At 36.6% G+C, this 27,865-nt stretch overlaps 2 protein-coding genes across 3 annotated transcripts; one reads left to right on the top strand and one right to left on the bottom strand.

The window, feature by feature from the left end:
• Positions 1–1,811: 1,811 nt before the first annotated feature.
• LOC123868085 (E3 ubiquitin-protein ligase MARCHF6) lies at positions 1,812–19,044 on the bottom strand. The gene is made up of 10 exons (XM_045910438.1): positions 17,719–19,044; positions 14,829–15,080; positions 8,358–8,558; positions 7,504–7,689; positions 6,580–6,708; positions 5,869–5,959; positions 5,373–5,554; positions 4,672–4,856; positions 4,045–4,234; positions 1,812–3,462 (listed from the first exon to the last, which is right to left on the bottom strand). The coding sequence occupies exons 1-10, from the start codon at positions 18,772–18,774 to the stop codon at positions 3,331–3,333; spliced, it is 2,604 nt and encodes an 867-aa protein (XP_045766394.1). The 5' UTR covers positions 18,775–19,044; the 3' UTR covers positions 1,812–3,330.
• Positions 19,045–19,677: 633 nt separating this feature from the next.
• LOC123868092 (adenosine 3'-phospho 5'-phosphosulfate transporter 2) lies at positions 19,678–26,286 on the top strand. Of its 2 annotated transcripts, none has more exons than XM_045910453.1 (6): positions 19,678–19,800; positions 20,238–20,612; positions 21,142–21,368; positions 22,322–22,548; positions 23,333–23,514; positions 24,130–26,286. In XM_045910453.1, the coding sequence occupies exons 2-6, from the start codon at positions 20,311–20,313 to the stop codon at positions 24,305–24,307; spliced, it is 1,116 nt and encodes a 371-aa protein (XP_045766409.1). In that variant the 5' UTR covers positions 19,678–19,800; positions 20,238–20,310; the 3' UTR covers positions 24,308–26,286. The 2 variants fall into 2 exon arrangements, with proteins under 2 accessions (XP_045766409.1, XP_045766408.1); XM_045910452.1 differs by having other exon boundaries at positions 19,678–19,804.
• Positions 26,287–27,865: the final 1,579 nt, after the last annotated feature.

Genomic DNA, 27,865 nt, shown 5'->3' with positions numbered 1-27,865 from the left:
GGCAAGCAGTTATCCTTACGATGTTTTCCTTCAGTTCTATATTTAAATTAACTCCTACAAGTCAATGTGCGTGCCCGGAATCGAACCCTGGACTCCCCGGAACAAAAGGCCGATGTCTTAACCATAAGTTACCTACCTAAAATCAGTAAAAATAGTTCTTTATTCGCGAGGATTATTATTATTGATGAAGTGAAAATTTCTGAGTTCTGCCATCATAGATATATATATCTACTACTTAAGGGACAGGTTGAGATAGCAATCGGGGTGGGGACACCCGACACCCGCACTTGTAACCCCTGTGCTAATCCAATGCGGGCGAGCGCGGGTATGTGAGTCCCTCCGCCTCATACCCCGTTTGCGATCACGACTGTCGGGAACTAGTAGGTATGGTACCGCATTTGTTTCGTATACTTACGCCTTTAAAACTGTAGGTCTATATGAATAAGGGAAATTTATTACAGAGCAAACGATCCACACTTCGAATTTATACTAGACGTGACTGACGCGAGCATAAAAGTTCCAAAGGCGGTATTATTTAGTCGTAGGCGATATGAATTCAACTCGTGTCTTGAAAACAGGGTGTCCATAGTGGCCTATCCTACTGAATTTTTTACACTGGAGACCAGTAGCATGTAATAAACTGTACGTGATATTGTAACAAGTGACAACCTACGAGCATAAGTAGATATATAATATTACAAAGAGAGGTTCTACGAATTCGTCTGGACAGAGCAATCGTGCGGTAAGTGCGGGATGAAGGAGCGACCCGAATTGGCCTACGTACTTAGGCCCTGTGGTTAGGCCCTTGTATTGAAGAGTCTTCGTGGCCACAGATTACCTTGGTCTGTAGGTACATTCAAAGATAACTGTGTATCTACTATCTCTATCTACCTAAGTACGAACCAACTTGCAGGCACTGTGTAAAGAAAGACACAGTAGTCCAACGCCTTTGATCTCATGGTAAATGACAGTCACGACGACGATACAGGCCCTTAACTGCGTAGGTCTGTTCGCTATAGTACCTATATACATAGTAAACCCTAAGTAGATAGATAGATAGGAAGTCTTTACTGCACACAAAATATGTAAACGGACAACACAGAAGGAAGAACAGAAAAAACAATTGTGTGCAAAGGCGGCCTTATTGCTTAGAGCAATCTCTACCAGGCAATCTTTAAGGTAAGAAAGTACAGACAGAAACAAAGCTAGGTTTGCAACCGTACAAGCGACTATGGACGGATACAACCGATGAAACTTTGTTGCTGACTGTACGTACCTAGGCTACGTAGGCTTTGTTGCTGGTTGGTCCCGCACTGTTTAGACGGTTTCGTCGAAGCTCAGCTATATGTAATATCATATTCTTACTGTGTTGCAGGTATCAAGTAGCTGAGCAGTAGCTTTACCAATACAAATGGTAACCCTACACAAACACAATATATCGCCAACCTCGATAATATATCGCAGCGAGGCCTTGATTACAAACCACGGCCTCGTTACATAAATATGTCGTCGGGGAAAGTAATATAGGCGCTCAAATTAAACATTTCAAGTTCTCTAATTTCGTACAAATCGACTACCAAGTACCTACTTACCTATAAACATTTTTATTACTAGACTAGCTGATGCCCGCGACTTCGTCCGCGTGGATTTAGGTTTTTCGAAATCCCGTAGGAACTCCATTCCAAATTTCAGCCAAATCCGTCCAGTAGTTTTTGCGAGAAGGAGTAACAAACATACACACACACATACACATAAACTTTCGCCTTTATAAATTTAAAAGGTCCTTAGTTGTTAGAATAAAACAGCAAAAATGAAATAAATCTTTTATTGATTTACAAATTAGTATTCCCTTCCTCTACATCTATCTATCCACAACAACTCCTTTCTCCGCAACCGATTCTAGCATTTACAGTTTAATAAAAATACGAAGAATATTTACATACATAAAATTAAGATCAGTATATGCACGAAATTCTTTCACCTTTTCGACGAAAAAACAGTTTTAAAAATAAAATAAAACATGTTTTTTTAAACCAAAAGCTATAAACAATTTTCTTATTTCTAAACGAACGCAATATTTTATAAAGAAACGTAGTTTTTTAAACCAAAAGCTATAAACAATTTTCCTATTTCTAAACGAACGCAATATTTTATAAAGAAACGTATAATATTATAATATCAACAAAAACAATTTTTAAACGAAATTAATAAAAAAATAATTCACAAACCATATTATTATTTAAAACAGAAAAGGCGAAAGACTGGGCTAGAGACTTAATATAGGTATATCGCTATTATAGACCTAAACATCTAGACAAAATACGTTTCAAAATATTAACATAATATTTATCAAACAAATTACAATGTTTCTTGTTGTTAAGTAATATTTCTCTATTTTTTTCTAGCTTTACTCGGTCTATTTTGGAAAATAAAAGGCATAGATTAATTTTGTCGACTTCAAAAAACTGTTTAAATAATAGAAGACAAAAACATTGGATTGAGCATATATAAATAAATTGAGTATAACCTACTTAACAAAACAACGGAATTAAGAAGACCAGCGTGTTTATCAAAATATTTCACAAATACTTTTACATTCTTTCATTACCTGTTAATAATTTTAATATTCATCGATATGATGACTGTGATCTCGAAAAACTCAGTAATATTTTAAACAAATTAAGCCTCAATAGCTCAACGGTTATAGGAGCGGACTGTAATCAGAAAGGTTGGCGGTTCAAACGTATGTTTCTGATCCTCGCAGAGTTAATGCAACAGAAAGTTTTCTGACAGACGATCTCTGATATTTACCGCCGACCTCAAACCTGAGTTTTTCGGAATCATAGCCACACAGAAAGAGAAAATTTCCGATGAACGAGTGCTTCAAGTTAGGAAAGAAATGACACTAATTTACAATATTTAATATTGCTTTATTTAGTTTTTATCAATCATTTATTCCTTTATCACATTTTATACAATCATTAGGAAGTTATGAACCCACAAAAATTATCGAACGTAATTCTCCAAGCCGTGGTAAAATTAGACTAAGGCCAACCGCAAACATCCTACTGTCGGATCCGATTATATTTATCGACAAGTTTCCACCTGGCTTTGCTCGGGTAGAATTTCTGAAAAATATTTCTTAGTCATGGGAGTATCTTCTAAAGAAATCATGTCGAAAAAGTAATCGATTTACAATAATCGGATCGGACATCAAATACGCGACCGGCCTGCAAAAGTTACCTTAAAATCTAGTCGCACAAGTGCATAGAAGGGGAACAAGCCTGTCTCTGTCGCACGCTCGGCCACCATTATCTGCTATCTCTCTCCCTAGTTGGAGGCGACGGTGTTTTGCTGTTGTTGTTGTTGTTTGTGCCGCCGATGGTCGTAGTTGACGAGCCTTTGCCCGACGAGGTATTTGTCGTTCTTTATGTGCTCGTACAGTTTGCGGAATTGACGTATCTGTAAAAAAAAAAAATAGACTACAGTCTAAGCGTAAGATTAATAAAGCGTACTTTTTTCATACTATATCTATATCCCCAGTAACAACTTCCATTTGATCGGAACCAAAGGTGGGTGGGTGTTTGACTTGTGGATTCGTATCCCAAACTAACTGGCTCATTGGAAAGCCTGGAGCATTGCAGAAACGGAAGCTCTCTTTGCGTGTTCTATCGCCTTTATATTAGGGAGTGCTTTGTTTCAAAATTCAAAATATTTTACTTTTGAATCGTAAAGAGCATCTACCACTGACCTCATTACACCCTCCTTTTTCTACAAACGCACCGCACGTCACCGTAAGCAATTTCACCCTTACCACCTTTTTCACCAGATTCTATTTCCCCGCATATGCAAACTGTGGAATCAACTCCCTTCTGCGGTGCTACCATACAACATAGGGTTATTCAAGGGGCGGACCATCAAATTCCTAAATGGCCGGCAACGCATTGGCGGTTCCTCTGGCACTGCAAATCTTCATGTGCGGCGGTAATCACTTAACATAAGGTGAGCTGCCAACGTAAGGCACCGCAGTGACACGTAACTCACCTGGAAGAGCGCGAGGCCGGCGAGCATGGCCAGCAGCAGCAGAGCAGGGTACACCCGGCGCGCCAGCAAGTTGCGCTGCGCCGGCGCAGTCACCACGAGCGGCGCCACGCTGTGCGCGAGCGCGTAGGGCACCGCCAGCGCAAGGCCCAGCCATCGCACTAACGGTGCCGCCACCTCGCGCAGTATAAACCTGGTTCAAATTAAAAAAAAAATTGGTGCAATTGAGAAAAGATTCGCAAACAACTTCAAAATGTTATGTAATTGTAAATGCACTGGAAAATATGAATCTACTTCATTTTGAACACTTAACTGGCGTATTGGAATTAACTAGACTAAGGTTAAAATTATGTAAAATGTATGCTGTTTGTTTGAAAAAAATGAACGTGGCCGTAAGATCGTCTGTAGGTTCGGTTGTAATCGGGGTGGGAAGGCCCCGCACAGCTCCAACGCTAACCCGCTGCGGGATAGCGCAGGTGTGTGGGGCGTCCTCCCGCCTCATACCCCGACTTTCGTCGCGTACTTTTGCTCCAGAGATCAAAATCTTATTTTGTAAAGACACCCAACCATCCAAATCTGTCATATAGACGGAAAACAGGCACCTATTTTAAAGTATTTCTGAACACTTACTTGAGATCCATCTCCCGAATGCCATCTCTATACGCCTTCTCAATGGCCCGTCGCATACTCCAATCCGGGCCCATCATAGTGAGAGCACAGACTATCTTCGTATATAGGACTCCGAGGGCCCAATCTTGCCATACGAATAATACTGGCGATTGTTCTAGCGGCACCCGGAGTGGAATTACTAGCACCTGTAACAAAAATAAACCACAATAAGTCTATTAATCTAGTATTTTAATTTTAGAAAGTAAAACCTCTTTAGGTGTGACTTGAGAGTAAGATATTTTTTTTGCACGGACGTTATTTCTGTTCGTTTTTAAATGGCCGCCAAACAGAACAGCTGTTTTGAGGCCGCCATTTTTATGGAGCTGTTTAAAATTACTTTATAGTTAGTGCCATAGATTAAAAGCTCTATTTTTACTGCATGATAATTATGGTACAAAATCTTTTGCGACTAATTTTCAAAATGGAATCATGTGTGTTAGATGTAAGAAATAATGCCTTTCTTTTTGAGAACTTTGGTTTTCATCACGGTCACCTGATATACTTTGACCACTAGTTATATCAAATTATTTTTTCAAAGCAAAATATGGAACTTACTTTTTTGTTCTGCTGGAAACAAAATAAAATCGAATCGACACTTTTTCTGTAAGATCTTTGTAAGTCACTCAAACGTGGGATACTTTATCTAAACATGAGACACTTACCAGTTCCAATAGCAAGCCGAACATAAGCGGCACGAGTCCCAGCAATGCTAAAGCCGCTAGCGCAGCCCTGGCCGCACGTCGGGTCCACAGCGCAGCCCGAGCCAGTAGAGCAGCCCTGCCACCCTGCGCCCAGCCTGCCGCTAGTGCTCCGCCCCGCCCCGCCGCCCAACAGACGTACATTCCTAAACAAAGGTATTCATCGTCTTCATCATTTAGTTCGATTCCGTAAAACCTGCATCAATCATTATTACAACCGCGATTGTTATTGGCTAAATTTAGGATATTCTTGTTGCAAGAATGCATTGTAGCCAATAGTGAGCGAGCGTCAACCAATCAGAGGTGATAGCGATCTTGACATTGTAGCTGTCATTCTACGGCAATTGAGCAGCAGGCCAACAAAATAACAAGAATTTTTACTTCCTTATCAGACCTTCCTATCCTTATCCGTCCTATCCTTATCCGTCTCCCTAAACAGGGTATAGATTAATTTACGTACCGCATGCTGCCGTGTACAGTTCATGGACACCTTCCGATGCCTTCGGTAACCATAGTGCCATGACTTTTCTCCCTATAGCCACTGGTATAACCTAAAATAAAAATACACCCATTAAATACTGTTGCTTTTAAATCATTATATCAGCATTAATTGCTGATTAAATCGTAATATATAAAAGGCAAAAAATGTTTCTACCTATAGTTTCTGACAGATCGACATGGCAATCGGGGTATGAGCCACTGGGTAAGCGCGGGGTTGTGCGCGTACGCGGGGCGTCCCTACCGCGATTGCCATTTCGAGCTGTCGCGAACTATATGTTTGTTAATAGATTTTGAAATCATCCAAGTGATATGCCCCAAACCGGTTTCATTAGAAAGGCAACAAGGCGAAGATGGTTTAAGAATACCAAAACAATGTATTAGGCACATTCTTTTTTAGCGTAGCAGCATATGGCGGGTATCCGCGTCTATAATATAAAAGAAGAAACTGACTGACTGCTATGCAATGTAGGTGCCTAGTAACTTGAAATTTTGCAGTGTAGTTTCTCTCTATGACGCAAACCTCACTCGTGGGGGTATAGAACAACGTCGCCATAATGTGATTGTTCGAAGCACACAAATCTGCTTGCTTAAACACTACTGCTAACTTGTTAAACCTCAAGTTATGAGTTTGTATTCGAGTTAGCATCAATAAATAACAAAATGAACTTACAAGAGTAAGCGCGCTGGCCATGACGAGTGAAACAGACACCAACGCCAGCAGAGCTCCCAACCGCACGGGGAACCACGACACTCGCACGTACGGCTCGAACCCGGCCGGCCCGTCACGCCACATCAGCGCCTGGGAGAAAAAAAGCGGGCATGTGTGAGTTAGATTCGCGCACTAAGGGTTCCGTACTCTATTTACCGACATTTTGTACGATAAATCAAAAACTATTATGCATAAAAACAAATAAAAATCTGTTTTAGAATGTCCAGGTAAGGCTTTTTCTTACGATACCCCACTTGCTATAGTTATCTTACTTTGAAAATTGAAACACATTTTAATTTAATTTTTTGGGATTCAACTATACGAATTCACTTCTATTTTCAATATATTTGTCATTAAATTAATGTCGTAGTATTGGGCAGTGCGAATTCAACACACTTAGATTTTTTTAAAGTAAATTATTTACAGTAAATCAGTTAGTTACCCGAGATATCTCTATACTCCAAGAACTCGGCATTAAACAACGTCTTTCGGCGTTAGTACAGGGTCGCATACTAAAGTTCTTCGGACATGTCTCCCGGCGTGAGAGTGACTCCATTGAGCGTCTTGTGGTGCAGGGCAAGGTGGAGGGTACCAGAGGGCGAGGAAGGTCGACTACGCGATGGACCGACCAAATTAAGTCCGCTGTGGGCGGTGCCGTGCACGAATGTACCAGAATGTCAACCAGCAGGGAGAAGTGGCGAATGCTCGTGAGGCGTGTAACATCTGCCCCCCAAAACGTCACTTCATGATGACCACGACCGCTCTGCCAAGAGTGTAACGACAAAGAAGAAGACCCGAGAGATGGACAGCAAAGCCATCATAATAAGGATTCCATTCTCCATTATGAGGTATACTAAGTCCTAAAAAGAGACACTTTAATCTTACCCGATGAGCAGCCCCCAATTGATGCGGTGGATGTGGCTGGGGATTAGGCTCGTTGTCCCTCGAGGCCTCGCCTAACAAATACGAGCGCAGCCCCAGGGCTCCGGCCGCGCAGGCGCACCACGCGCGGAGCCCTGCCTTCAGCCATGTACGTGTGTGAGATTGTTCTAGAAGTGCTGGAAGGATCACCTGTAACAACAGGGTTAAATATGGGTGTTACTGATACAATACTATTTCCAAAGTTTAACCTACAGAGTGCTATAGTTAAGTCCAATACAAAAAAATCGGTTAATGGTATACACACACCATTAACTGGTTATGGTGTGCACCATTGTACCAGATTATGTACTTTTTAATTATTATTTTCATGGCAGTCTTTTTGAATTTTTTATTATTTGTTTTTATATAGCAGCAATAGAAATACAAAAAAAAAAACTCTAAAAGCATCAAAAGTTAATACCTTGTTTTAAATAAAACTGTAACTATCAATGAATATTATGAATGTCGTTTGAGAGTGATTGGTGCTAATTTGATAAGAATTTACTTGAACCTAAGTAACTAGGTATTTTCATTACAATTAACGCGACAAGCTTTTTGATAATAAATAATTCGACATATTATAATCCATTACTTACTAATATTACAAATGCGAAAGTGTGTCTGTCTGTCTGCTACGTTTCCACGACCCAATCGCTGAACCGATTTTAATGAAGTTTGGCACAGACTTGAGATACATCCCGGGGAAGGACATAGGCTACTTTTTATCCCGAAAAATCAAAGAGTTCCTACGGGATAAAAAAAAAACGGAAATCCACGCGGACATCCTCTAGTAGTGGTATATAGCGTTATCTACTTACTTGCAACAACAGCAATTCCAAACTGAGCTCATTCACAGGTGCCTCAGTATGGACGGCCACAGCGTACGGCAAGAATCCAGGCAAGACGTATTTGATCACCCTGATAGGCAGCCACAGCATGAAGAGTACAGCCGTACCGAATACCATAGCAGACACCACGAGCCGACGTATGTGAGACCATACTGGTAGATGGATCATTTCCTAAAAACAAACGATGGTTTTTCCGTTAGTTTTTAAAGTTCTGTACCTTAAAAGGAAAAACGGAATCTGTCTGTCTGTCCGTCCGTCCGTCATGTCCGTCAAGAAAACCTATGTCTTGTACGATGATACGGAACGAGTCTGACTCGCACTTGACCAGTTTTTTCTATAATGGTCCCTATGAGAAGAGTCTCTTGATGGAGTGACCTTCTCCCAACCCGTAACGCACTCATACAATCTGATTATTATAGTCGACATAAATGACTGATTGCAGATAGTGTAGAAATATCAAAAAAAAAACTTTAATGGTTGGTCTATTTATCTATGACGAGCGGTTAAAGTTAAGTAGCGGTTACAGTTAAACTGTGACAGTCACCAAAAGTAAAATGGGTTGAACAAGTCAGCGTTGGTCAACTTAACCAAAATACCTTTGTCCTTTAACTGTGTTCAGGGATATATGAATACTGTCACCAATGAGTCTACTGCTGTCAATAATGAGTGCAACACGATTTGCTTTTTACTGTCAAAATCAAGATCAAAGTTTAACGGTAACTGTAACACGAGCTACGAGTCACTATTACTATACAATACAATTCACTAATCAACTGTGTAATATGCTTTTTTCAAGAGTATTATTTTAATACTGTTGTATAAAGTCACCATTACTATCGTGTAAAGTCACTTAAGCAGAATGTTATATATTGTCTATTGTCTGTGTCATTATTGTCTGTGGTCTCTCTCTTGAAATAAAAGCATCATAAAACATGGTGTCAGAATTATAAAAATTAAAATTAAAATGAATAGTCAAACTGCTAAAAAGTGCCAAGATTTTGTCGAAAATTAGTAAATCAGTCGTAAAAGTTAATTAAATAATTTACAGTTTAAAACAATTTAGACAAAATGCCGAACACAGAAAAAACTCCTCAAGTCATGTCGGCAAACGACACGTGTTCGACATCAAACATTTTTAATAATGTTCCCAAACTTGTCGTCTCGAAGGCTGATAGCCAGAGCAATGCAGTGGAGTGGAAGAAGTGGTGGCAGAGTTTCCAAATGTTCCTTCTCGCCACGAACCTGGAAGCTGCGTCCGAAAAACGTAAAATAGCCATATTGCTACACACTGTCGGTGAAAAAGGCGTGGAGATTTACAATTCTTTTAACTTGGATTTAGAGAAGATAACATTATCGGAAGTAAAAAACAAATTTGACAATCATTTTGAGCCACAAAAAAGCCTAACGATGACACGTCATTCATTTTTCACGAGGGTCCAAAAAGATGAGGAAACTATTGACTGTTTCATCACTGACTTGCAGAACAAAGCAAATAAATGTGAGTTTGGAGAGCTAAAAGACTCATTAATCAGAGACATCTTTATAGCGAACATGAGTTCCAAATTGATCAATGTGAAGCAAAGATTACTGCAAGAAAACAACCCTACTCTTGAAAGAACACTTACACTAGCAAAAACCGTCATAATGGCGCAAGAAAATGCTCAAAAAATTGAGAGTACACAATGTCCAGACACAGTCATGCACATACAAAGGCAAAGACCAAGGTCAAGGTCCGGAGGTTCTTCAAATAAACAAAGTATGTCACATAGTCAAGTCAAGTCAAGGCAACGCAGTCAGAGTCCATTTAGTCAGCGCAGTGCCAATAACAAAACCTGTGGACGGTGTGGTCAATTTCATCGCTTCAAATGCCCAGCTCAAGGAGTTAAGTGCAATTCGTGTAATCGTCTCAATCATTTTTCAAAATTTTGCTACTTTAACAAAAATAACATTAGAAATTTACAGTCAACAGTCAATTCTACAGAACAGATGTCTAACAGTGAACAATTTTTTATAGGAATGGTGAAAAATTGCAGTGATTCTTCAAATTCTAATAAGTCTTGGTATCTTAGCATGTTTATAAACAATGTACAAGTCAAATGTATATTGGATTCTGGTGCTGATATAAATATCATGTCATATAATACATTTAAAACATTAAAATTGTCACAGTCAATAATTAAAAAGTCTCAAGCCAATGTAAAAGGTTTTGATGGGTCGTCGATAGAAGTTTTAGGTCAATGTGATTTAATTTGCAATTTTAATGGTTGTCAACAAAGAATATCATTTTATATAGCTAACATTAGTTGTTCTACAGTCTTAGGTCTACCTACATGTGTTGATATAGGTGTCTTAAAAAGAGTCTTTGCGATCAACAATAAAAAAATGTCTCAAAGTCAAATATTAACAGAATTTAATGATGTTTTTCAGGGTCTTGGATGTCTACCTCCTGTTTGTCGCTTGAAGCTTCAGGACAATGCAGTACCATGCGTTGATCCTCCCAGGAAAGTTCCATTTGGATTATATAGCAAATTAAAAGAAGAATTGGATCGCATGTCGGAAATGAACGTCATAGAAAAAGTCACACATCCTACTGAATGGGTAAATTCTGTTGTAGTCACTGTCAAAAAGTCAGGTCAGTTAAGAATTTGTCTTGATCCTAGGAATTTAAATAAATACATTATCAGAGAACATTATCCTCTTAAAAGTATAGATGAAATTAGGTCAATATTAAAAGGTGCTTCTTATTTTTCACATCTTGATGCTTTTTCTGGCTTTTGGATGCTGAAACTAGATAGTGCGAGCTCAGATCTTTGCACATTTCAAACACCTTATGGTCGTTATCGTTATTTAAGATTACCTTATGGTATTAATGCTGCGTCAGAAATTTTTCATCGAGTAATGACAGAAATTTTTGCTGATCTCGAAGGAGTCTTAGTTTTTGTCGATGATATTCTAGTATATGGGGAAACAGAAGAAATTCATAACAAAAGATTATATAAAGTCATGCAGAGAGCAAGAGAAGTCAATTTAAAATTAAATAAAGATAAATGCAAATTTTCAGTCAAAGAAGTATGTTTTTTAGGCTATGTCTTTAGTAAAGAAGGTGCTAAGGTCGATCAGGAAAAAGTCAAAGCTATTGTCAACATGCCTACCCCAACTAATGTCAAAGAACTACAAAGAGTCTTAGGTATGATAAATTATTTAGGTCCTTTCATTCAAAACATGTCGGAAAAAACTCAAGTTTTAAGAAATCTTCTAAAAAAAGACTCAGTCTGGGTCTGGGATGAAAATTGTGAAAAAAGTTTCCAATCTTTAAAAAATGCAATCACAAATGCACCTGTCTTAGCTCATTACAACCCAAATATACCTATAGTCTTGTCAGTCGATTCATCAAAGAAAGCATTAGGAGCAGTGCTCATGCAAAATAAACAGCCTATAGCCTACAGTTCTAAAACTCTAACTACAACTCAAGAAAGATACGCTCAAATAGAAAAAGAGTTATTCGCTATTCAATTTGGTTGTGAAAAATTTCACCAATATGTCTATGGCAATAGGGTCACTGTACATACAGATCACAAACCCTTAGTCTATTTATTTAAAAAACCTTTGCACGATGTACCAGCACGTCTACAAAGAATGATGCTTGCCTTACAGGCTTATGATTTAAATGTAATTCATGTGCCTGGTAAAGAAATGTACATATCAGACACATTGTCTAGGGCAGCTTTAAAAGAAAACTATATTCCAAATTATGAGTCAGATTTGTCATGTCATGTAAATGCAGTATATTCTAACTTGGCTATAAGTGAAGAGTACAAAAATAAAATTTTACAAGCTACTAAATTAGATAGTCAATTGCAAATGTTAAAAAAGTACTGTCAGGATGGATGGCCTACTAATAAAAATCAAGTAGATCCTTTATTGAAGTCATACTGGAATATTCAGGCGGAAATTCATGTCATTAATGATTTATTGTTTAAAAATGATAGATTAATTATTCCAAAGTCAATGCAAAATGAAATGTTAACGAAAGTCCATGAAGGTCATCAAGGCATCAATAAGTGTCTAAGTCTTGCTAGAAATATTATTTTTTGGCCAAACATGAGTGCAGATATAAAGAATTTAGTTGATCAATGTTCTATTTGTGCTAAATTTAAGCCTAATAATCAGTCAGAGCCATTGCAAAGCTATAATATAAGCAAATTTCCATGGCAGCAAGTAGGTATTGATTTAATGCATTTTAATAACAAAACTTATTTAGTTGTCACAGATTATTATTCAAAATTTATTGAATTAGCAATGCTGAACAGTAAATATACAGCTTCTAACATAATAATACAGTTAAAATCTATTTTTGCACGCCACGGGATACCAGTCTCCCTGGTTTCCGATGGTGGTCCACCTTATAATTCAGCAGAGTTTAAATCATTTCTATATAATTGGGATATTGAACATAAACTTACAAGTCCATACCACCCAAAGTCTAACGGTCAAGCTGAAAGTTCTGTCAAAATTATGAAAAATTTATTAAAAAAATGTTTGGAGTCTAATAAAGATCCATACATGGCTTTATTACAGTATAGAAATACACCTAAAGCAAATTTTCCATCTCCAGCTCAGTTATTAATGTCCAGAAATCTAAGAATGCATATACCAGTCACTAATAAAAAGCTTAAACCTAAAGTAGTCACCTTCAGTGATTATAAAAAAAGTTTTGATAAAGACCGAGCACAAAGTAGAAGTTATTACAATAGAAATAAAAAACCATTACCACTTTTACAACCTGGTGATCATGTCACTTTTAAAAAGAATCCTAATTCAGACTGGCTTCCTGCTATTGTTAAAGAAAGGTTAAAGTGTCAGAGGTCATATATAATAGAAGACAGTAAAGGTAATAGGTACAGGAGAAATAGAGTACAGATAAGGTTCACGTCCAATGAAAGTTGTCACAAGTTTGATTCCGAGGTGCAATCCAATGCTTCTGAAACCCAAATTAGTCAAAGGGAAGAGGAACCAAGCGAGAGACAGGTGGAAGCAGACCATGATTCATTTACAGATTCATTCATGGATTCAGTTCATAAACCTAAGGAATTTTACAAGTATGTGACTAGATCTGGTAGAGAAATTAAATTACCTATGAAATATGATTTGTAACTTTTTAACTAAATGTAACTTTAAATGTAATTTAAAACTTATACTTTTATATGTAAAACTTAAACTATTATATTATGTACCTATGTAAAAAATTGTCTCTTTGTAATTAACTAATTAGCAATTTACTCAATAATGTCATGTCATGTTATAGTGTTCAACTTCTTAAAATGTCAACTAAAAAATTGTAATAATTTATTTATTTAAAAAGGGAGATGTTGTATAAAGTCACCATTACTATCGTGTAAAGTCACTTAAGCAGAATGTTATATATTGTCTATTGTCTGTGTCATTATTGTCTGTGGTCTCTCTCTTGAAATAAAAGCATCATAAAACAAATACATTTTTGAACTTGTGTTATTTAGTTGATAGTGTGTATCATCAAAAGAATTTTTGATTTATTAAAGTCAAAGTCAAAGTCAAAATCATTTATTCAAAGTAGGTACAATTGTACTCTTTTTGATGGTCGAAATTGTTAAATTTATACGATATAGTGGTAATAATTAATTAAGTAACTTAAAACTAAAGCTACGAGGGTACTTTGCAGACAATCCTATTGAACAGGATACTTAGACATAGTTTTTCCTGAATATTTATTAGCTGCATATTTATTAGCTGAGAATTTTAAACGATCGAATTCGACATATTACGCAAGTTAGGTACTTAATGATTAATCGGATTGATTTGACTTTATAATTAGACACAGTGCAAATTAATGAGCGTTACAGAATTAGCCAATAACCTTCGATAGCGTAACTTTTGGATTTATAGTATGTGTTACTTATTAATGCTCTGTACATAATTATGAGGTTAAAAATACTTTATATTTATTTTTATTAAGGGGCAAGGACGGATCTGCCCGCGAAATTCAAATTTTATTTGGTTTTTCGCAATTTTTTAACTAATATGACAAAATAGGTTTATGGCATACTAGTTGCGACAATGGCAGTATTATTTCCACGTGTTTATATAAAAATCTTTACTTGATAAGGTCCAGTTTAAGAAATTAGCTCTAGAATAGACTAATTTGTGAGTTACAGTCGATACTAGAGCTAATTTCTTAAACTGGACCCATTCAAGTAAAGATTTTTGTATAAATAAATGAGGATGATACTGTTATTGTCGCAAATAGAATGCCATAAGCCTACTTTGTCGTATTAGTTTACAAATTGCTAAAAACCAAATAAAATTTGAATTTCCGGGCAGACCCGTCGCATCTCCCTTAATATCAAGAACTGCTGTATAACCTTATGGCCAGACAGACTAGAAAAAACTGGATCTCGTACACACCTGCACAGGGCTAAAATCCGGATCATTCAAATTCTTCAAGAACCACAAAACCCCTGGTCTGAGAACCTCTCTGAGTAGCAAAATGAAGGATGCGAAGTAATACACGTAGACCATTCCAACAAGCCAGTGTATGAACATGAGAGTCCAGGGGGCAGCTTGGAGACTCGACTCTCTATCCTTGAGGGTGGCGTCGAACATTGAGAGAGAGCAGAGGTCCAACCACCAACCGCAGACTAGGGGTATCACTCCAATCTAAGAAAACAGAATTGAAATGATATTAAACCATTATGGGCTGTTTTGTTTCACGTGGAATGTGGGGTGAGATGTGGTGAGGTGATACAGGTACAGTGTACCTAACTAGTCTATCTATTTGGTGCTATAAAGCATGGGACAATGGCAAGGGGTATCTAATCCATTGTGCATTAGTATGTGAGTCAATCTTATCCTTAGCGTGCTGTATGAATGAACTGTACATTGTACATACACATATGGTTAGCCATGAACAAACACATCCTCAACACAGTTGTGAACCAGTAAGGCTGAGATCTATAGAGTCAAAGTGTGGACTTTGCTCAGACTTAAGACACTTACAAGTGTAAATTAAAAATTTATAGCACCCCAGACAAGTGAAGGTTACAGTAATTAGAAAAGAGCTGATAACTTTCAAACGGCTGAACCGATTTTCTTGGATTGTAGCTAAGAACACTCTCGATCAAGCCATCTTCCAAACAAAAAAAAACTAAATCAAAAATGGTTCATTAGTTTAGGAGCTACGATACCACAGACAGATACACACGTCAAACTTATAACACCCTTCTTTTTGGGCCGGGGGTTAAAAATGAGATAATGTTATACTGCTGGACTAAATCTATATTGTTTTAAATGAAACTCAAGTCTAAGCAGTCAAAGTGTGCTCTATAGATTTCAACCTAAAACTACTGTTTCATACGACTACCTAATGCCTACAAATTCATCTTGTGAATTTAGGTTTTTAAAAATCCCATGGGAAAGTCTGATTATCTGGGGCAAAAAATATCCAATAGCTAAACTTCGCCATACATCTAGGTAGAATTGTATTATGTAATTGTACTGGTGCGTATAGCAATAAGTAATTGTAAAAATTCTATTGGAATTTTACACCTGTTCGGCAATTTATATACAGTTAACCAACAGAATTGCAAAATAAACTTATTGTTTTTATCATTGGATCAATAAACAATCTAACTGGTATTTTGCACCTGTTTGGAGCAGGTGCTTTTGTCAAAGTTCTATAAAATCATCTTTATATTTCTGAGGTCCTCTATAATTAAATATGTACATAATATGGCTATAGATGTACTGTGTGACAGAGATGGCTTATGGAGTAGAGTGCAGATTGCAGCCAAGTGACAGCGATGGGTGATGACTGATGAGTTTTGATTTTAGGGTCCCGTACCTCAAAAGGAAAAACGGAACCCTTATAGGATCACTTTGTTGTCTGTCTGTCTGTCGTGTCTGTCAAGAAACCTATAGGGTGCTTCCCGTTGACCTAGAATCATGAAATTTGGCAGGTAGGTAGGTCTTATAGCACAAATACAGGAATAAATCTGAAAATCGCGAATTTGTGGTTACATCATTTAAAAAAAATTAAAATGTGTTTCAATTTTCAAAGTAAGTTTCATGTGGTGTATCATATGAAAGGGCTTTACTTTTACATTCTAAAACAGATTTTCATTTATTTTTATGTATAATAGTTTTTGATTTATTGTGCAAAATGTTGGAAAATATACTTGAGTACGGAACCCTCAGTGTGCGAGTCTGACTTGCACTTGGCCAGTTTTTTTATGTCACCGGTCACTCTACCCATGCCCTACCTAACAAGCTATATCTTTGAAATGATAGATTTCTTATGAAACATTATTTAGTCACATTAAATTTAGCTGAAGTATTATTTCTCATCTCTGAGAAACGACTTAGCCTTTCAAAATAAATATATGATTAACATATTTTTTTATGGAGTAACTCGATTATTATTTCAAGGTAAACTAAACCAATAAAGTTGTGAAGAAACAACGAGGAAACATTGTAAACCAGATTTTTAAAGCCTATTAAGGTATTTATAACTCTTTAAAAAGAATGTTATATTTACAAAAGGTTTGTGGGTACAATTTGAAGGTACGATTTACTTTAAGACACTGAGTCCATACTAATATTACAAATGCTAAAGTAGCTCAGGTCTGTCTGTTTGTTACTGATGAACTGTTGTTGAAACAATCTTGACAAAAAGATAGCTTGCATCCTGGGGTTGGGCGTAGGATACTTTTTATCCTGACATATCAAAGAGTTCCCACAAGATTTTTAAGAACCTACATCCATACAAACAAAGTTATGGACATCAACTAGTTCTGAACTAGCAGTTGACAGTTTTAACTAAAATGGTTATAGAAAGCTGTCCTAATAATAGACTTTGTTTATACTATGAAGAGATTTTCATGTATTACTCATGCATTTAAATATTCTTTTTAGATTAACTATTGCCTACTTGAAGGAAAAAAAATTGACTAATAAATTGTAACCTTTTGAAGCAACAATGAGAAAAGATTGTAAGCAAGATTTTAAGCCTATTACAGGTATTATCAACCCTACTAATATTATAAATCTGAAAGTATTTGTTTGTTCTTTCACATAGGGACCTTCAATCACAAAGAGACTTAGAATACTGCACATCTACATTCCAAAAGAAAAAAAGCACATGATTTCTTCTACAAAATTTAACAATTATTATCAGATGTTAGTGATAATTACTGGAACCAATGGCTTAACATGCTCTTTGGGGCATAGATTTGTGAGTATATCTGGATTATAGCCTTTAGAGTACATAAATTTTAGGATGAATGAAACTGTTACTTACCTCAACTACAGACAGCAAGGCAACTTTAACCACCACATAGCAGAAACCCAGTGCTTTCTTAGCACTCCTCAATCGCAGTAAAGATGCCAGTCCATGTAAAACTGCCAGGATAGCTCCAACAATCACATATCCCGCTAATGCAGTTAGCAAGCCGGCAAATGGACCTTCTGCTGCCAAACCGGCCAATGCTGCCCCAAGTTTGCCAATATGGTACGGACAGAAGGCAAACACGACAATAAATAAGGTGTTTAGGGACACAACCCAGAAAACATGTTCCAAAAACACCATGGAGCCATCTAAGCCAAGTAAACGTGCCCAGGTCAATTCTTCAGCTGCAGCTCGGTCCCATTCCATTGGATTCCAATTTGCTTCATCTCCCACTAAAGGATCATCACCCCCTTCACCGTTGGCCTCTTCTCTCGCCCCGCCATCATCCCCTGCACCTTCGTTCACATGATCATTATTATTATCTTGTAAAGGTAAGTCCTCAGCAGCCGGAGCAGGCAGGTTTTCCCTTTCCATCCAATCAGGACCACCGCCGTGCATGATCTGCTCTCGCAACCATACTAATCCGATGAATGAGAACAAAGTACACGTCACGACAAAACAGCCAGAGAAGACATCTTTAGCAAGGTTCTCAGCTGATACTATATCAAATGGCAGAGATATCACCGGCTCTAACGATCCCGAGAATAAGCATCGGTACGTTCGACAGGCAGTCAGAGGCACTATTCCCAGCCAAGCCAATGCAACCAGAGTGTAATGCAGCCAATCTTTTACAGCAGATGCCACAGAGGTAACCAATCCTCCAACCACGTCCTTAATAGGAAGCCGGCGCGGCATATCTGGGGAATAAATCGGCATAAACGAGAAACGGTGCCCGCACAACTCGCAGATTTCCTTCCGCGAATATCGCATCCATTGTACCAGGCACTCTTGATGGATCCACTTTATCGAACCAGTGCATATACAGGGGTGGAACAAAGGCCGGTCGGATGACGCCTCCGACCTGCAGAACCGACAGAAGTCCGCACCGGACCCGTCCGAGTCCATCATTGTTGCAGTTCAGTTCGTCAGCTTGATCTGCGAAAGTTGACGTGCTGTTTCCCGAACTCGAGTTGTTGCACCAAAACGACACGGAATCTACATGCGTATGCAATTACACGCACCCTTCTTATTATTAATATTGGCACTATTTATGCAAATAAACAAGGGATTTTATAACAGAAAACGATTTCACTTTGTTAATAAATTATTTTGTTTAGTTTAGGACCACACAGAATCAGAAAAATGAAATTACGGAGTTGCTATTTTTTCATATAAATTTCTACCAAGGCCCATAAATAATATTTCTACCAATCAGTGATTTCTACCAGTAGATTTCTACCATCTACTATGGATTTTTAATATGAATAAGCCATAATTAACTGATTTTGTACAAGTAAGCCAAGGAGAATTACGCATGGGACATAATAAAGTCATGAATTTAAAAATTGTATTGTAAAATTGTAAATCTAAGTAAATGTAAATCTGGATGCTGTTGCTGAACGCAAAATAGAATCATGTGCGTTTCAAGTGTCAAATGTCAATATCAAGTATCAACGAGGACTTCGTCTGTGATGGCGTTTGCTGGCGCGCGTGCTGTGCTTGTCTGGAGTGTTTTTTTTGTTAAGAGTGGCTGGTTTTTGTGTTAGTTGGTGTTTTTTGGTGGTGGAACTGACTGGGAAGCGCTCTAGGGAGGCACCGCGCGTGTGTCGGTGGGCGCCGGCGCAGACGGAGTCCATACTTGTATAAATTCAATAACTTGAAAATATCACAAACTTGACATTGGCTAATCAGAGTAAAGCCAGATTTAAAGAAAAAAAAAAGTATCAACGACATCAACGACATCGTCGACATCACCAAAATCCAAATGACTCTCCGGATTCGTGGACCGTGGTCTGTGCAAATGACATTTTGACATACAGAAACACGAACGTTTATGAAATCTTAATTCAGTAAAAAATAAAAATAATGGTATCTATTCCATAATTATTATGATAAACAGTTAATTTAAGCAATAAATTTAATGTATATAACCACATAGGTAAGTCGATCATTTCTTGAATCTATTAAAAACGAAGCAAAGTAATTATGTTCTTATCAGAAAATTGTGGGATCCTTGTTTCCTGTTGTCCTCATAATAATTATAAACAATAGATATGTTTACAAACAATATAAATTAGATGGGATTTTGTGTTTAAAACTATGTAGAATACTTACTATACTGGAACTTTTACGACTTGATTAACGGACCACCTTACCCTACAAGTTTCAAACGAAATATTGAAATCAAAATCTTGTAGGTTGCATGGTCTAAGACCTTTGCCTTTCCTGAAGGGAATAAAAAATTAAATTTTTTCTTTCTATAGTTTTTTTGATTCTTGTTTGTTCTCAGTACAAATTACCACCATGATAATAACAGACAAAAAACTAAGTAACTATAAAACAATTATTATTAAGTTTACATTTATTTTCAGTTAACCATGGAATAATTCATTTGGCGTTCAATTCAATTATATTTTAAAAAGGTTTATCTGTGATATTAAGAAAATGAATTCCTCAAAGGAAGTACTGATTAAGATAGATGATGCAGAAGGCACCAATGGACAGAGTAGAAAATCAGAAATCAATATATTATGCCTAGATATAACATCATTTAGCCCTTTACTGCAGTTTGCTATTTGTTCTGTCTTTGTGTTTGTATGCTATTTAGCGTATGGATATTTCTTGGAACTTATATTCTCAGTACCTGAGGTGAAGCCAGTGAGCCTATATATTACTTTAATACAGTTTTTAATTACAATGAGTCTTAGTTATGTAGAATCGCTTATAAGGAATCCTATAAAGAGAAAGTGAGTATTTCATACAATTACTTTAGTAACTATTTATCAAATGATAATAAAATATACATCATAAAAAAAGTGCTTAAGTATAAAACAATATTGTACATTTGTTACACTTGGATGCTAACTCACCCCATGCAATGATGGACTATATAAGTCAAACTAATGTACTATTGAAAAGATTGCAGGATAGCTGTGAATAAGAACTGCAAGAAATAGTTTTTGATTCTTTTTATCACTAATTTAGAACCGCCGAACAGATGTACATACATAATATACTAATTTTGTTTATAAATTGAAAATCAGTAACTAATAATTAAACTTTGTGTTTGTATTTTTTGTAATGCACTATTTGATATTTCTTGATTATCAGACATGGGCGAGTTTGAAACCCTCGTAGCTTTATTTTTAAGTTAAGTACGTAATTAATTTTCACCACTATATCGTACTTTAACAATTTCAACCATCAAAAAGACTACAATTGTACCTACTTTGAATAAATGATTTTGACTTTGACTTAGACTTTATTTCTTTACAGGGTGCCAATAAGGACATATGCTATTTTAGCAGCTCTAACCCTAGGCACAATGGCGTTTTCGAACCTAGCACTAAGTTACCTGAACTACCCAACTCAGTTAATATTTAAGAGCTGCAAGCTCATACCAGTGATGATCGGCAGTATTATAATATTGGGCAAAAGGTATGGGTTCCTGGACTATGTGGCTGCTGTTATTATGTGTATAGGACTGACTATGTTCACTCTAGGTGAGTTCTTTTTACTTTGTAAATTAAATTTAAAAAATTTATACAGACACACAGTCTTTATAGTAATTATATTTGAGACTAGCTGATGCCCGCAGCTTCGCCCGCGTGGATTGGTCAGATCCCCTGCAGCATCAGGATTGAGGAGTTGGACTCCAAATTTTTTATGAAACAATGTCGCAAAGTTCCTCTATCGATTAAAAAAGAAATGACGCAAATCGGTTCAGAAATCTCGGAGATTTCGGTGTACATAGGTAGAAAAACACAACTCCCTTTTTGAAAGTCGGTTAAAAAAGTAGCCTATTTTACACCCTGGTCAATCCTCTACTTGTATGTGAAAATCCCGTTAAAATCGGTTCAGCCGTTCCAAAGATTAGCCTTTTCAAACAGACAGACAGACAGACAGACAGACAAAAATTTTAAAAACGTGTGATTCAGTTATGGTATCGTTCAAATAACCATATGAACTTAATATGTGGTAGTTATTTCAAAATTACAGACAGACACTCCAATTTTATTTATTAGTATAGATTAGTATAGATTTTATAAATGGGAACCTGTGTCTTTCCATATTATTTGTTACTTGTATGTTTGTTGTTTGTATGTGATTTTTATTACTCAAGAAAAGTTAGACCTACTCAATACACATATAGGAAAATAACATTTTCATGCTGCTTATATTGTTGACAAATAATACCCAATCCATAAGCCCATAACATACACCAAACTACTTTCTTTTTCTCTTTATTGTTATAACTTTCTAGTTCAAATAAATAAATAAATCAATAAACCACTTGCATTGCACCGTCTATTAAACATTTTGAATCAACCAAAAAGTTTAACCTACAGGAGAGGTGATCAAAGCTGTTGGTTTATTCGTTCGATATCATTTCTGTAGTTTTATCTCCATATTTAAGTAAGCACCTACTTAATTTACGATTCTTCATTTTTTACAGCTGATTCAAAAACATCGCCCAACTTTGACATCATAGGTGTAATAGTGATCTCCTTAGCGTTACTATGTGATGCAATCATCGGTAATGTCCAAGAGAAGGCCATGAAACAGTTCCAAGCAACCAACAACGAAGTAGTGTTCTACTCTTATGCGATAGCTTGTGTCTATTTGGTTGTTATTACTGGGTTTAGTGGTATATTGACTGATGGATTCACTTATTGTGCTCAGGTAACTTTCACTTTCTTGTCACTTTCACTTCACTGTATTGGTTCCAATTATTGTTTAAATCTAAGTAATATGCATTATGCAGTCAAACTAATATAATGTCGCTTGTGTATGTGAGGGGAGAGTGCTGGTTGTCCTTAACATAAACAGTTAAAATCTAGCAATGACAAAAGTGGTTGCACTTTTGATCTCAAATGTTACTAAACACCATTTTGTAGTTAGGAAAATAGTTGGATCTAACCAAACATAACATAACAATGTTTTCGGAAATAAATTATTTAAATTGACTGTCACTTTCACTTTGCAGTCACTTTCAGATGCACAGCTGGGTGCCTAGTAATAGAGTTCCTTTGGGGCCCTAAAAATAACAGATATCATACTTCAAAAAACCGGCCAAGTGCGAGTCAGACTGAGGGTTCCGTACTCGGATATTTTTTCCGACATTTTGCACGATAAATCAAAAACTATTTGTAAATCTCGTTCATATGATACACCACTTGGTATCTTATTTTGAAAATTGAAACATATTTTAATTTTTTTTCTCTTGATGTAACCACAAATTCACGGTTTTCGGATTTATTCCTTTACTTGTGCTAAGACCTGCCTACCTGCCTTTCATGATTCTAGGTCAACAGGAAGTACCCTATAGGTTTTCTTGACAGACACGACGGACGGACGGATGGACAGACAGACAGACAGACAACAAAGTGAGTGAGTGAGAGTGACAAAAAGGGTTCCGTTTTTCCTTTTGAGGTACGCAACTCTAAAAGATATAATTTCCTTCCAGAACCCAGCAACAATGTACTCCAACATATTCCTGCTAAGTGTGAGCGGGTATATGGGGCTGCAGGCGGTGTTGTCGCTGGTGCGGCTGTGCGGCGCCACCGTCGCCGTCACAGTCACCACCATGAGGAAAGCGCTGTCTATTGTTATATCCTTCCTGCTGTTTAGCAAACCGTTCGTTTTTCAGTAAGTATCTCATCAAATCCTTTATTATTAACTGGATGATGCCAGCGACTACGTTCACGTGGATTTAGAGTTTTCTAAATCCCGTGGGAACTCTTTGATTTTCCGGGATAAAAAGTAGCCTATGTGTTCATCCAGGGTATAATCTATCTCCATTTCAAATTTAGCCAAATCCGTTCAGTAGTTTTTGCGTGAAAGAGTGACAAACATACACGCACAAACTTTCGCCTTATAATATTAGTGTGATTTTACATATTTCGTATTTATAGAAACCTAGATGGTGCCCTTTGTACACCTAGATTTAGGTTAGTAAAAATCCTGTGGGAACTCTGATCTGATAATAATTTTCCGGGATAAAAGTACCCTATGCCAGCAACTACAAATAAATGATCCCAGCAACTTCCTCCATGTGGATTTAGATCTTTTAAATTCCGTGGGAACTCCTTGATTTTCGGGGATAAAAGTAGCCTATGTTCTTCCCAGGCTGTTTATGTACCTTTGGTCAAAAACAAGTTAAATTAATGGGCCGTGAAAACCTAGCAGAAACTTTGGCATTTACAACATAAAATGTATATGGATTATTAATGTTCTCTTTATGATAAAGAAAATTTCTTACAGATACGCGTGGTCTGGTATGTTGGTAGCATTGGCGATATATCTGAACCACTACAGCAAGAAGAATCCGCACTATCTCCCTACGCCGTTATCGACATGTTGGCACTACATGCAATCATTCTACCAGTCCGAGTATAGATATCTTAGGATTAAGAGCAAAATGTATTCTGATACAGTGTAGATAGGTCACAAAGATTTTTCACAAATGTTACAGGCAAAGTCTGCAGCGTATGAATTGTTGGCATTGCCTAGGAAAAAATCCATTTTTAATCACAGAATTATAAAACAATAGAAATAGTATTTGCTGCGGACTTTTTTACACACTCAAGCGCTTGCTGGCATTGGTGAACGATATTTGCTTTGAGTACCATTAAGTGAATTAATTTTATTCATCATCATGATCAACCCATATCCCACTACTGAGCACGGGGCTCCTCAGTATGAGAAGGGTTAAGGCCTTGCTGCCACACACCTTAGAGAACATGGAGAATTCTCAGACATACAGGTTCTCTCACGATGTTTCCTTCTCCATTAATGAGCAAGTGATATTGAATTGCTTACTTTTATCCTTTACTTTATTTTAGCCTCTGGGTAGAGTTTCATAAATAACAATTTGATTATATTAGCAGGATGTGCCTTATGGTTCCAAAGAAACTATTTGTTACATAGTTCTGTATACTTTGCCTGTAACACGTTATAATTTTATTTTATTTTATGGAATGACATTGTAAATAACTAATAAGATGTATAATGTTATTATTATTATAAGGTGTACCTAGTAGAAATCAAATGAGATTTAAAATCAATTTTAACTAAATAATTTCATTAAAAAAGAACATCCAGATCCAGTACCTAATGAAATTAAACTGGATCAAAAACTCAGGTAGGTATGTTTTCTTATTACAAGAATCGCAATACATTATTTATTATGTCACAAAATTTCTTTTTTCCATTTTTTAAAAGGAAATCTGTACCTATGTAATTATTCATAATTATATTTTTATAAGTCTCAAAAACAGTGAAATTTACTTTATAATATAAGTAGCTATTCGGCAGTAAATATTACATATCAAGCTTTAGAAAGAGATAATAGGCAGTTTCGTCTTTGTAGAGCGTCATCTCTGTCACTCATACTGTCACTTTTTGTCATTGATTTGACAGTCTGAACGATAGAGACAACGCTCTACGAAGCCGAAGATGCCGACGATTATCTCTTTCTAAAGTTCGATGTGTAATATTTACTGTCGCATACTGTAATTTATTAAGATATTCTATTCTGTGTACTGTACTGTAATCGGAGTAGAATTGAAAAATAAAACGATTTTATATTAATAACATTTATTTAATTGTATGTACAAAATCTTACAAATCTAATTGTTTCATACAAAAGTGTCCAAATTTAAAGTGTTTGATTACTTGGAATGTTATAAGACACTATTTTTACTTTTTTTCAAATTTACACAATCACTAGGTCAATGAGAGAAAATGATTAAGTGATTAAAGCATACCTTTAATACTTTTATGAGGCGACAAAAATTAGCTAAGTCATGGTTTGTGATCAGTCGAACAATGATTGAACGTTATAACGTTGTCATATTACCCAATTCAATATCGACATCTGAACTCTCTCCGAATCGTTTTCTCGTTGCTGAGAGTCGTGGATTCTTCCATTAATTACATAATGGTCGGAGTTCTCTTTTGATACTAATGGAATAAAGAACGAGTGAGCGCCAGACCTTCGTTATTTTACAAAAGATGAAAGTTTCCTGCAATTGTCACTAACACAGGGAAAAACTTTAAGGGTGTCTGGCAGAGGATTGCCACAACTCTTAGAGTCTGGCAATGCATGACGCAATCTTCGAATGCCCAGGTTGCGCGGACCTAAGGGCAGAAGCGCTAGGATCGACCAACGCGGAGAGCGTGAATAGCGCGCATGCTGTCGAGCGAAGACGCCTGGACACGATACAGCCGAATGCTAAGGGCTATCATGATGCGAAGGAAAGAATCATATCATGAAAGAAAAAGAAGAAGATAGAGATTTAGGAGGTCAGCATGACGTAAAGCCACGCAGATCCGTGCTCACCGTGGCAGGGGAGGTTATTGTAGTCCGTGCGAGTCGGACACACCCTGCCAGCAGGCAGAAGTCCGTAGGGATTTTTTCCTCCCCCGAAGAAAAAAAAATTAAAAAAAAATGCATGACGCGATTTCTAGTACTATTCCGAAGAAAATTTAGAAAAATGACACTATACTTTGAGGTAATTTTTTTAACACCTATTTAGGTACCTATTAACTCCCAAAGCCACCATGATCCAAACTTCATAGTCGCTGATTGTTCTGAACGAGAACGTGTTGGTGACAATACGCAGAAACCGCCAGTTAAACTACCCTTCCGAGCTCCGTTAGGTAAAACAGCTGTTTTAGGCTGCAAACCTTGGTTAAGTGGCGGTAAACAGTAAAATCATTTAATCAGCCGGTTATCTAATAATAATCGGCCGTTTTAAAAGTCGGCGAACCCCCTATATCGGTTAAATTTTACCTATCCGGTATTTTTGTGACATCGGTCTCAAAATACTGATATTGAATCGATAAGTGAAAACGTTCTTAACAATAATTTCTTTATTGATACCATTTAATCGTACACATGTCAAGATTGAGGATATTGGTCAAATAATTAACAATATACAGGTCACAATTTCTAACTACGCTAAAAATTAAATATGCCCCCCACTTAAATACTATCCTTCGCTCATAATGTACAATAACTCTTTGGTATATGATCCTAAAGCTATATTTTTTCACGTGAAGGAATTTGGCCCCTTTGCATTTAGACATTTTTATTTATCTATATTTTTTTTGTGTTAGTCAACCTTAAGTTTAAAAGGGAATTTTAGTAGGGCGAAATATTAAAAATTGACATGAACGGCTACATCCTAAATTAGAAATTCGCAAAAAATATCGATTCTAGTAACGATACAAATATCGGTATCAATTTATTTACAACGATACTATCTTCGATCTTTTTTTATATCGTTCTTATTTCGCCTTGTTAAAATTAATTTATGAATTTTGATTATCTATGGTCGTTGTCAAAAGTTTAAAGTATTAAAAAAACATTCGCAAAGGAGCCTAAATAATTTCAGTCGAGGTGAATACACGACGTTATAAACTCTGTATAAACTTCGGTATATTAAAGTGGGTATCCAAATTTTTTATTTTTTTAAACTATACACAAGTTTTATCACTAATAGTCTATAGTTTATCTATGATTTCTTTTTTTCGATAAAAATGGACTGAAAATATTTTGTACGCAATATAATATGAAATGTGTGTTCTGTGTGCAAACTTAGAAGAAAAAGATTTATTTAACATAAATTCAAAGTCGACCCGCTTATAGAATTTTTCATTTAACTTTTAAAGTATAATAAAAATATCTGGTTTTTGAATTCATAAGCTTTAGAGTGTATCTTTCTGCACCACAACTGCTCACTAGAGTTACTGAGAAACGACAATTTACGTAAGGGTAACGTTGCTATTTGAAAAATTATGACGTTCAGCCATCCCATACGAATTAGTAGTGTTATTCGAACGCTCCCCATATAGGCGAAGTTTGATTAGATAATAAACAATCGATCTCAACATATACATATATTATTTAAATATTATAACTCCAGTGAGAAGTTCGTTAATTCAAAAAGTTACACTCTTTGGCAATAAACTTATTAATAGTAATAGCTACAAT

Source organism: Maniola jurtina, chromosome 9 (genome assembly GCF_905333055.1).
Source record: "Maniola jurtina chromosome 9, ilManJurt1.1, whole genome shotgun sequence".
In the NCBI taxonomy this organism is placed as follows: Eukaryota; Metazoa; Arthropoda; class Insecta; order Lepidoptera; family Nymphalidae; genus Maniola; species Maniola jurtina.
The sequence above is the reverse complement of the archived record's forward strand: the minus strand, read 5'-3'. Positions and strand labels throughout refer to the sequence as shown.